We start from the raw sequence: 12,790 nt of genomic DNA, 5'->3' as shown, positions 1-12,790 counted from the left end.
AGATAAGTTCTTTGAATGCTACCCATTTTGAATTTGCTGTTGGTAACATCATCAGTTGGTCCCACTGTATAGAATTTAAATACTGTCTCAGTCCATCGTAGTCGCCTTTACGGAAGCAATAACCCTTCCCTTTACCCCTAATGGTAGTTACCTCTTTGAGTAAATCCCACTTCAGCACACTGTGATCACTGCCACCTAGTGGTTCATTTACCTGCAGATTCTTAATGCATGAAGAATCACTACTGATAATCAAATCAAGAGTATTACTCCCTCTAGTTGCCTCCCGAACATGTGATGTAGAAAACAATCATCCAATAAATCCACAAAAGCTTTGCTAGTGTGTGAGTGACCAGCCCCCAAATTCCAGTCAATATCTGGGAAATTAAAATTCCCCCATTATAAGACTCTCTGATATACTGGCCCACTCTATTTCCCCCTACAGTTTCTTATTATACTCATCAGATTCATTAGGCCTACAGCACACTCCTACTCTCAGTTTTGATCTCCCAATGCTTATGTCACACCAAACTGACTCTACACTGCATTGTCCAGCAATGTCGACTGGCTTCACTTCCTTGGATTTTATGTATTTCTTAACTAATAGCATAACCCCTCCTCCCTTCCTATCCTGTCTATCCTTTCTGTAGACATTATACTCCCCAAATTCCATTTCTGCAGTCCTTATATCTGTGTGACACCACGTCTCTGAAATCCCCACAATATCTGCCTTTGATGTTTTGAGCAATACCTCAAATTCATCAAATTTATTTACTAAACTCCTAGCATTGGTGTACACACAAGTATACACACCTGTTCTTTTTCTTAGCTACCCTAACGCAACCTATGTGTTTATTTGTACCCCAATGATTCCCAGCGGTCTCTGAAATATCGTGCATCTTATTTTCCAGGCTGCGGCTCATTCCAATAGAAGCAGTGCAAGAATCACTTTCATCTCTGCCAGTGGCTACTGTTAATCTATTAGTCCTTGTATCCCCCAATCTAGCAGTTTTCTGACCCACTTAACACTGCCTCGATAGCATCAGCAAACATTCTTGCATCCTTTCTATTTAAGTGTATCCCATCCCTATAGAAGCAGTCTCTCCTGTTAACAAGTACAGACCAGGCTGAAAAAAATCTTGCCCAATCTTTCCAGGGCCGAATTGATCGACAGGCCTCTCATCATATACTCCCTCCTATCGTGTCTGAGCAGAATTGCAGACACTTTCAAATTCAACCCTAATTCACGGCTTTTTTTTTCAACAGTGACCTGTACTTGTTAAGTAATTCCACCGGTCCCCTACTCTTAATATCCCTAGTGCCAACGTGTACAACTATATCACCTTTTGTGCCCTTAAAAGATATCCGCTCTACAACGTCATCAACCTTTGCCCCTGGCAGACATACCCTGGTCCTGTTCCACCTATCCTTTTTACAAAGCATGTTTCCTGTTTCCCTGACAATAGTCACCAACAACTACTAGTTCCTTTGGGACCAGCGCATTCTGCCTTGGGGGGCTGCCGCTGTGTTGCGTGATGACCAAGTGCAAGCTCTGGCATTGGTGTGGGCAGCTGAGAGCTTGATGGGCCCCTCACTTTTAATCCTTCGAGGGCATCCACCCTGTCCTTCAAGCTCTAAATATAAATTTTATTTTATTTTCCCCAGGCTCGAACCCATGTCATCGTTACTGGTGGTCTGGTGCTTATCTCCACGGCTACCCTTTCAGTTTGTTTAATTAATGACTCATCTCTTACAAAATCTCCCCACACTGTATCATACACTTTCTGTTTCTGCTATACCTTTTCTGTATTCTGTTTCTGCTGTACCAGTTGCAAACAGTGCCTGTTTGCATTGGCATCTGTAATTCCCTCACTCTCTTCCAACTTTTCTCTTCTTCATTTATCTCGTCAACTTCATTTTTTGTTCCAAAAAAAGCAGAAGTTATAAGGATTCATATGTATTTCGTGAAAATTAGTCTAATGCCAACAAGTATCTTCTGTCTTTTCAACCTTCAACCCATGCACAGCAGTAACTACTATAGGTTCTTATACCTTTCATGTTAGGGGGTTTCAAAAAAAAAAAAAAAAGGTTAACTTGTGTATCTGGTACTTAATATGACGTTACAATTAAATATTCAGTTATTATTTATATGGTTATACTTTATTTGGAAATGTTTCCAAGTAAAGTATATGATATTTAGCATTTTGTACTTTGTTGTGACCTGATTACTAATGCCATGCCAGTTGCTGCTTTATTGTCTAATGCTGTGTTAATTATATGTATTGGGGATTGGCACTTTTAGCATGGCCAGCATATCAGAACTGTTAATAAAGTGGAAAGAGTTACTTATCTAAACTTTCTCAGTACTGACAATTTTTCAGGCTTAAAGTTGAATTTCTTGTGGGAGGGGAAAAGTAGTGTTTCTTTTGTTCAGTTCTTTCTTCTTAAAACAACTGAACTCCTTTATTACATGGCATCTTCTCTACATAAACTTCATTTTACTGTAATATATTATACTTAACCATATGTTAACTTGGATCCTGTTTTTGTTTCCTTATTTAATTCCTCATCATCAGTAATTCAGTCTTGTGACTGGTCAGTTCCTCTGACAAGCTGTTGCCATCTTTGCCTCTCCTGTGCTATCTGTTTTAGTTCCTCAAAAGTTTGAAGTCCTGGTTCATCCGGCGACATCCTGATGGTCTTTTTTGGTCTACTCCTAGGGCAGTTTTCCCTCTGCTGTCCCCTCCGTTGCATCCAGAAGCAAACCACCATGTCGAACCATGTGGCCCACCCATTTTAGTCTAGTTGATCTTATTCTACCTAGAATTTTCCTATGTTCTTGGACACGTCTTAATACTTCTGCATTTTACACTTTTACAGTCCATTTAATTTTTACATCCTATGCTAGCACCACATCTCAAAGGCCTCAAATCTCTTTTTTGTCTCTCTTTGTTAGAATCCATGTCTCTGCTGCATATAGTGGCACTGACCAGATATGTCTTTATTATCTTCTTCCTAATTTCTTTTGACATCGCCTTCTGTGTAATCAATGACAGTTTATTCTTGAAAGATTGTTTTGCCATTGCAATTCTGGATTGACTCTCAGATTGACATGAAATGTCCTGTGCAAATAACTGTCCCAGATACCTAAAGTGCTCTACCTGATCTATTCTTATTCCATAGATCTCAATTCAGAAGGGAATTAATCTTTTACCAGTCATCATTGCCTTTGTTTTCATCATGTTTATCTTCATTCCATACGTCAGGCTTTCTTATTTGTCTTTTGATCATTTTTTGTAGCATAGCAGGGCAACCTACTAGTATGGCCTGATATTCTGCAAATTTAATAACCCGAACATACTTTTCACCTATTTTAACCCCCCACTTCTTATTCTCAAGTGCCTCCTTTATTATTACTTCCGCAAAAACATTGAAAAAACCAGGTGAAAGTAAGCATCCCTGTCTCACTCCCTTTTTAACTTTAGCTTTTCCTCTCAGTTCTCCCTTCACCCTTATCACCACATTTTGTCTTCTGTATAAGTCATAGATCAGACCAATAATCTTCTTCTTGCATCCAATTTTCTCAAGCAATGGAAACAGTTCTCTCCAGAATACTCTATCAAACACCTTCTCGTAATCCACAAAACACACAGAGGTTTCTTCCCATGTTATACATTTTCTCATTCAACATTCCAATAGCATCTCTTGTTGATCTGCCTCTGCAAAAACTACACTGAGTCATCCAGAAAATGTTCAGTATGACTCTCCATGCAGACTTTGATAACTTTCAGCAAAATCTTAGATGCATGGGTAATAAGACTTATAGTTCTGTAATGTTGGCATACTGTTTGTTGGTGTCATCTTCTTGGGTATGAGGATTATGATTGATGTGCAGAAATCCTCCGGCCAACTCTCATCCCTGTATATCATTATCAGTTCAAATAAGGCTTTCTTCAGATTTTCTCCACTGCATTGAAGCTGCATTGAATTCATCTTTAGATATTTCCTCCTCCATATTTTCTTGTTCTTCTAATGCTGTATTCTTCCTTGTGTACGTGCTTGAATCATCGTAAAGTTCTTCAACATATCTCCTCCATCTTTTCTTTTATTCTTCAAAGTTCAGTACTGTCATTCCCTTTTCATCCCGCCTTTCTCTTGTTTGGATTCTGCTACTCTTTCTACTTATTTAATTAAACACACAAAAAAGTAGGTGGTAAAATTAAACACACATAAGTTTGTTCTATAATGTAATTGTTTAGTATACTTTCAGCATGAAACTAATAACTCTCTTTCACCAGCACTTGAATGAGTGTGTGTGTGTGTGTGTGTATATATATATATATATATATATATTTTTTTTTTTTTTTTTTATTGCAGCAGCCATTCCCCTGAATTGTTAGAGAAATGGAAAAAGATTGCCGCCAAAAATACAACTTTAAAAAATAAAGCACAGGTTCTGGCCTTAAAAGTGAATCATCCTTGTGACAGTTTTTTAACAAAGTTGAATATGTTTGTATCCTTGCATTATGTTAGTTTGGAGAGCTAGTATAGTGAAACCCCAGTGGAAACAATTTCCTTTTGCATAATTCTTGTTTAGATCATTTCTGTGGTTCATGTGTATAGAACATTGAATGTGTTCTGTTTTAGTATTGGTTTTTAGTATTAATATTAACAAAACATAATGCTGACACATGCACTGATTTCTAAGGGTACAGGGTGCATGATTTCCCAACTTCAAGTCACCACACAAGTACATGTTGAATTTGAGCGAATGACATGAATGTGCTTTGGAAGAAAATATACTTTCATATTGGAGGATTTAAAAAATAATAACAGTTAAGTAATTCACAATAAGGTACATGAAATTGTTTTCAATCTATTGCACATAAAGAAATTGCCAAGTTTTGTTTTTCAGGCCCAATGTACATGAGCAGGGTATTAAGACAAGAACTGTGTTTATTATGTATAATTGTAAATACCTTCTAAAGAGTTTCCATATTTTGGGATATTATTTGCTGTTTAAAATACTTTTAATTGATGCAAAAAATGGGTAACATTTTTGTCTTGTATCACTGTTGGTTATTTACTCAGTTGGCATTTGCATGAACTGGTGACCAGTTTGGCATCAATTTAAAGCAGCTGAGAGTGAAAAGAGTGCCTGATGTGCATAAAGCTAGAAAAATGTTTGAATCTGTGAAATGAAATTTTACCTTGATTGTGTGGAATTACATCTATTTTTTTGTGTATGTAAATTAGGTCACTATTTACAGAAGAAATTAACTAGGGAAGCTGCTTAGGGAACTTAATACTTTTCCAAGGCAAAAGACATTTTCTTGCTTATCTCCACATTCCAATTATACAGATTGTTTATTGTGCTGAGAATCAGTTTTTTTTTTCTTTTGTTTTTATGCTTTATTGATTTTAGTATACAGTTGCATGTAATTTCCTTTTCATGTAATTCCATGATTAGCTCTTCCATAAATAGTAATTTATGAGAGAGAAAGAGTGGAAGGAGGATTAATTCCACACAACCAAGGTAAAAATTTTCAACTGTAATGAAACATTTTGGTAATCTGAAAGAAAAGCTAGTAGTGCATTTTATTTCGTTTTTTTACCTCTTTCTAGATTCATGTTTTTTAGCTGCACTCACACTGGGCTTTTTTGTCTGCCACTGTCAGCTGTTCTAAAGTGATATCAAGCTAGGTGGTAGCTCATATTGGTTACAAAATTTATTGAAAGCAGTAATGCAGAAAATAATGTTACCCCTCCCCCCCCCCTTTGCATGGGTTAAGTATTAATTATCAAATAATATTCCAAGACGTGGATACTTGCTTTAACAGGTATGTACAATTTTACATAATAAATAATATAACCAGAGGGGTAGTTGCTATAGTTTTATCAATGAATTTGCTGAATTTGGGAGGGAAAAAAACATGCACCTACAATTTTGTATTTTTAATTTCTCTCCTAAACAAAACTATGAAGGTTTCAGCTGAACCCCCACAAACCCATTGTAGCTTAACACTGAACACAGATACTTTTCTCGGTGCACATGAGCAGCATTGGACACAGCATCATTTGACGCTTGATTTGAAAGTACTGTGGTTTAAATGAAGAAGTGTATATGGGCGTGCAGTGGTGCTGCATCGCCAGCAGTGACACAGCAGCCAAAACGTTAGTAGTGGGAACTGCCCCATCACTGCAGCACTGCCGAGCTTCAGCGGTTGACCAATACATTAGTTAACAGTGGTAAGTGCACATGAGCATCTCTACCTCTAAGAAATGGCAGCCGAAGATTTTGATGTAGAAGTATTTGTTGATGAAATTAGGAAATAACCAAATTATTTCCTAATAGGAAATAATTTGGAACACTTTCAGTGAAGCATATAAGGACAAACATAAAAATCAGTGGCATGGATTAAAGTTTGCCAAGTTTTCACTGAAAGCTTTAATGAAAAATCTGAGGAAGAAAAATTCTATTGATACTTAATTTTATATTGTACATATAATTTTTACATTTTTAAAATCACAGGTCAAATTAATGTGCAATCTCCTGAAGAAGACTAAATCAGAACAAGCTGCTAGTTCCGGGAGGCAGTATGTTTATGCCCACCAGCTGGCTGTATTGCAACAATCCCAGGAATCGGTGAAACTTGTTCAAGCCTCAATCTCATTGCAAATGTTGTTCCTGAGGAAAAAGCTTCTGCTGCTATGCTCGGTAGAAGGAAGCCCTAATTGTGCCCCTGCCAATGAATCACCTACCAAATGCTGGAAATATGTAAAAAAGACAATAGTAGAATTTATAAAAGTGCCTATCTCCTGACTACATCCTTCTGAATTTGATGAGGACAAAGCATTTTTTGATTCACTAATTCTGACCATAAAATAAGTTCAGCATTGACCAGAAACTTGAAATAAAGAGTGAGGTATTAAACTTAGTTGGAAGAATTAGATTGTCAGCAAGCCAACCTCCTCATCCACCTCATTTTTCTCAGTAGCATCCACATTATCCTCCACATCAGTATCATCCTGTGTCTCCTTACCAGGTTTATCCATTGCAAAGTTCTTGTGCAGCCTCATATAGTTAGGAACTAATACAATCCCTAACCAACTCACAGGTAACCATCCCAGACACTGACCCCATTTCTCCTAGCAACACCACAGCATCCTTTGAAGATCTTTTTTCTTCATATTAGTTGTATTTATAAATAAAAGAATAATTTTCAAAGTCTCATGTTTGTATCTTCTGCCTTGATCATCAGCACAGTCTATACTCATTTGGAAATAGTTAAATTTTGCTTCGTTATTTCTTAAATCTATAAACATAGGTGAAAATGCACCTTTCAGAAGGCATGTACTAACAAAAGGATGACAAAAAAAAAAAAAACACAACATATTTGCCAAATAAGCAAATAGAATGCATTTTTTACAGTAAACCTCCATGATTTAAAACATCACTTTCATGACTTAATGACTAAGACCAGAGTTGGACCCAAAGACTGAGTGACCCAAATACTTGAGTTTGGGAAAGTTTGGTCCTGAGCAGTCAATGGCAAAATGATGCTTGCTGTTGTTATGCCACTGTGAGTGCACTGCTGTGTCCATTGCTGGTCGTGTGCACCAAGCCTTAATGTATCAATATACAACTTGTATACATAGAATTTTAAGACTAGTTATTGGTGGCAAAAATGAAACTTAATAAATCTTGTTATCTTTTTAATATTGACTAAATGAATGTGTTAACTGTCTGTTCATGAATATCTACCACAACAGAACTAAATGATTAATTTTTTTAAATAAGAATTGTGAAGTGAAAATTCTGTACAGTTAATAAGAGTATCTTATTAAAAATATGTCATGATTAATACTGGCATATTTGAGTTTTTGTATGGATACTTCTAATTAACAAGGTTTTAGTGTATTAAGGAAAAGAAGGCAGAGACTAATGTGATGACTAGGTCCCACAGAGTGGGATGTAGTCATCACATTAGTCCATAAAGAGCAGTGGCCATTCATAGCTACATACTTAGATCATTCCTTTATCTATAAATAGTAACTTTTCCCTAATTCCTCATGACTCCAATTTATACACTCATTCATGTGTAACACTTAAAAACATTTACCAAAACTTAAAGTAAATGATATCAAAATTATTCTCTACATTCAACCTTTCCTGGCATGAAAGTAAAGCGTGCAAGTCTGTAGTACAAATTTCATTATTTGAGCAACCTTTGTGAATGAGAGAGAGAGAGGGGGGAGGGGGGAAGTATCCATGGAGTTCTTGTATTGGTACACATGAGATCTGTGCAGCATACAGCCTGCCTTTGTCTCGGAATTCAATCAGTAGTTACTTGTGTCATGTGCACTCTGTGCAGTGATATACTTATCAAAAATTCCCATGAGTTAGTGTTTTGAGGAGTAACAAATCACCTAAAAAAGATTTATAGGTACATTTACTTTTCCCTTCCCCTTTTTTTGTCCTGAAGAGTGCAATTCCAATTTATACATTAATAAGAATAGTCAATTACTTAATGGTACAGTTTCAGCAATGCAACTATGATATTAAGTGAGGACTGGACATATTTTTGCAGTTGTGATAATGGAATATGTGATAGATGCTACACATATATCACCATAAGGTATTTTGAGCTTTACACATCTATATAGTAATTAGCTAGTATGCTCATGAAGAATATGTGAAAAGAAGACATTTACTATTTCTTAGAGGATCTGAATGTCATTTTCAGTTGCTAATGTTGACAGCAAAACTAAACTGCTGAATTAGTCAATGTCATTATTATAAAAAAATATTGCTGAAATTAAATTTATTTTATGTAATTTTGACTTTGTTATTTTAGTTTTAACTTAATCCAGAAAGTAAAAGACATAAATTCTAATGTGGACAATGAACAGAACTGTAATACATCACAGCTACAAGTTATAGGTAAGTTGGAATTCATCTTCAGTTTTCTCTTTTTATTTTTGATAAGCACGACTGCCAAACTGTGTCTTGTAAGATTCACTTACAGATACCTAAAGGTAGTTCTCAAATTGGGAAATATTAATCACACTAATATTTATCAATAAAAATAAGGTCGAATATATATATATATATATATATATATTCGACCATATTAATCCTTCTTTTGTGCATCGTTAATGCCATTGTTTTTTGCCGTATTGGCCAATTGAACATTATACGTGCCAGTATATATTTGTTTCTAATTGTTTGGATTTTTTGATTGTTACCAATTGTTGGTGGTTTTTACATATAGGCATTAGTGTTCATACAATCCTGGTCATTAAGCTAGCCTTATTTAAGTCATCTTAAATCCACATGGTCTATATATATATTAGGTTTAGAAGTTTAATGCTTAATGATAATGAATTTTCATGACAAATTACTGATGAAAATTTTTTATCTGTAGCAAAAGGTAATTATTATTAACTAGTTATTATTAACAGTATACTTCTATTTTATTACTATTATACATTTTTTTGCATTCCATCACGTGGCCGTCAATCTCCTACTTTGTCGGGGGCTTTGAGTGGATTGACAGCCCTTTTGATGTAATGCCTCATACTTACTCGTTTCTGTTTGTACTTATCACAGTTTTGCTATTTTAAGTTCCTTTTCTTTTGTTTTGTTTAATTTCTAAAATTCCTTCTATAATTTTAATTTTTAGATTTAAGTTTTTGAATTTTTTAATTTCTTAATTACTGTTTGCATATCTGTTTATAGTATTAATTAGTTTTAATTTTTATTTTTTACAATCTCTTCAGCAAACTGTGATAGAGTACACAAAGCCCAACGGATAAGTATCCTGTATTGTAAAATTCCTACTTACTTAATGTACTCCGGTGGATGTCGTAGAATAGAAAGAGGGAATTTCCCGCCTTCTATTTGTTTTATAGGTAGCGATTTTTATAGCGCAGTCGCACTAACATTACCCTGTGTGTTGATGGTGCATTGGCCTCAGGCCCCCGATTTCCATGCCAATGCCTGCGGTGGAGGTTTGTTGTAGGAACGATGATTTTCTGTAAGCTTTATATGGGTTGTGTTAACATGTGGATTAAAATCTTTTATTTACATTATTTTTACATGCGTTTTTGTGCCTTACCTCGGACTGTGCCGGTACCGCTTTTCTAAGGCGTAACAGCACATATTTGTCCAGAGGTAAAGCTATATACATATATACAGCCTCTTTCTATGGGTGGGGGGATTAAATTTGGTAATAGGTTGTAGTGCAGTCAGGCGACGAGCACTCGTCTGAGTGCAATAAACCTTATAAACTTGGGGATACTTTTTCTGAGTAAAACTATTTTATTTTTAGATGGTTTTCGATGAATATATGTGAGTCTACATTGGGGTGGTGTGTTCTAATATTTGCATATATGGCAGTTTTTATGTGATACCTACTGTATCGGTTGGGAATTTTGTTTACATCTAAGGTTTTGATGAGTTTTTGTAATGCCATCTTTACGCTTTCTATATTGTTGCAGATTTTTAAAAGTCTGTTTATTTGATTTCTTATAGTATTACCATGTATATGCCTCGCTATGTTGCTTTCCCAGTGCGTGAGTTTTATTGTATCGAAATTAAAATAGTCTCTTTTATCATAGTGATGTATATATACATTTTGAAGAATCTTTCTTCAAAATGTTCCAAACATGCATAATCAATGATTCAACATCCATTCACGGTTCAACTCAACTTGTTGAACTAACTTTCCTTCCTCCTTTTTGTTCTTTGGAACAACCTTTCTTATGTATTTTCTGAAAATTACAATCTGCAGAATTTAAGTCCAACACCTGTGGGGTGCAATATAGCCGAAGCAGCTTTTGCACCACAAAACTACAAACAACAACACTTGTGGAAAGCAGTGCCCCCCACCTCCATATTTCTTGACCTTACATTGGTGGATTGTATGTTCACTGAGAGTATCACTCAGTTGCCTCATGTATTGCTGAAGTTGTATTTTATAAAACAAATGAGTAGAACTCAAAAAGTAAAATGATATTACTTAATCCAAAATTATTTATATTTACAGTAATTTTTAATATATTATTTCTAGTTGTCATTAATTTTTATTGAAAGAATTTAACTTAATTACTCAATTAATTTGAGATTTAACTAATAATTAAAATTGACGTCAATATTGTGTTTGTTTCTGAGATTTATTATAAATTTTTACTTGTAGGAAGTGAAAATGATGCACCCGAATTTTCACAGAAACCAGATTGGATGTGGTATCCATATTTACAACCCGAAAGTAAGTAGCATTATTACTACATTATGAATTTAAGAATTGTCAATTGCTTGGAACAGTCTCTTTCCCATTTCCTAGTTTTATTGCTGCTTGCAAACCACATCTTTACATAAAATCACATGAAGTGTCATTGTTGAGGAATTCAGGATGATTGTGTTTATTATTATTAAAAATTTCATATCTATATATTTTTTAATAATAAATAAAAATTGCTGCTGTGTGCTGTTTTCAAAATTGTTTCACTAACCCTTTGCAAATTTCGAACCTTTGAATGTTATCATTGATATTACTGTTGTTTCCATATTCGTATGTGACAGCGTGTGAAGAAGTTGCATCATAAAATGTAACTTATGCTATGTAGAAGACAAAACACTTTCTGAACTTCTTAATACAGTCCTTATTGTTTTTCCATACTGCATTGTATTGTATAAACCTGGACTTTATAAAAGTTAAGATCTTTGTTGGGGATGGGCAGGCAGTGAGGCCATGTCTTCTGGATGTGGTATGGACACTGCAGAGGTGGAAGAGATTTTGGTCCAACATGGGAATGTGTTAAGGGTGTGATTAAGCACTCGGTGAGTAAGGCACCTTGATCTCCTACGACTTGTATGGTAGACCAACTTTTGGCGTGGTATGTCTTGGGAGCCTTGTGTTTACATAGTTCCAACTGTGCTTAATGAAAAAAAATTAATTTCATGTTAAGTACAGTCTTGTATGCAACATTTTCTGAGACATTCAGGAAGGTTGCCAGGATAACTCAGTGTTGCCTCGGTTATATATAAGAACTTTGCCAGCACCAATAAAGAGGTGATCTCATTATATGAGTATATCTCTTTTTAATGTGTGGGTACACCTTGAATACCGGATATAGGTTTGGAAACCTAATTTTAGGAAGAATGCAGATCTATTGGAAAGGATGTGGAGATTAGTTAGGGATACAAAAGGATATTAGCATTAGTAGAGGCATTTGATGCAAGAAAGCAAGCTTATGCAGCATCAGCCAAAAAAAAAAAAAAAAAAAACACCACTTCCACTTCGCCCCTCTGTTCGTTCAAAATACCTGTCCAGTTGAGCCTTAAACTTATTTAGGCTATCAACCTCCACCACAAGGGATGGAAGTCTGTTCCACCAACCAACCACCCGCTGGCTAAAGGCAAATTTCCGCACGTCTGTCCTACATCTGTCTTTCCTCAATTTGAATTTATGCCCTCTCAGGTGATTTTTCTGAGCTAGAGGAAGAATCCCATCAGCATTGAGCATGCTTAAACCATTCAAGGCTTTATATACCTCTATCAGATCACCTCGCTGGTGCCTAGTCTCCAGACACTGTAATTTGCAAAACTTAAGCCTTTCTTCGTAAGAGCACCCCTTTGTTCCATTCACTAATCTTGTTGCCCTTCTCTGTACTCGTTCCAGCAGCTCTACATCCTTCTTGAAATGAGGCCTCCAGACCTGTATACAGTACTCTAGGTGTGGCCTGACCATTGCCTTATACAATGGAATAATCACCTCCTTATCCCTGC

General features: G+C 35.7%; 1 protein-coding gene across 1 annotated transcript in view; it reads left to right on the top strand.

Moving 5' to 3' along the window:
- Positions 1-12,790, top strand: part of LOC150076841 (uncharacterized) — a 60,511-nt gene that overhangs the window by 25,882 nt on the left and 21,839 nt on the right. The window contains exons 6-8 of the mRNA XM_090385699.1: positions 4,375-4,510; positions 8,872-8,941; positions 11,199-11,270. Of these exons, the coding sequence (XP_090241825.1) occupies positions 4,375-4,510; positions 8,872-8,941; positions 11,199-11,270 (278 nt within the window). The remainder of the gene's footprint in view (positions 1-4,374; positions 4,511-8,871; positions 8,942-11,198; positions 11,271-12,790) is intronic.

Source organism: Mastigoproctus giganteus, chromosome 12, assembly GCF_048544385.1.
Source record: "Mastigoproctus giganteus isolate SK-2022 chromosome 12, ASM4854438v1, whole genome shotgun sequence".
In the NCBI taxonomy this organism is placed as follows: domain Eukaryota; kingdom Metazoa; phylum Arthropoda; class Arachnida; order Uropygi; family Thelyphonidae; genus Mastigoproctus; species Mastigoproctus giganteus.
The sequence above is the reverse complement of the archived record's forward strand: the minus strand, read 5'-3'. Positions and strand labels throughout refer to the sequence as shown.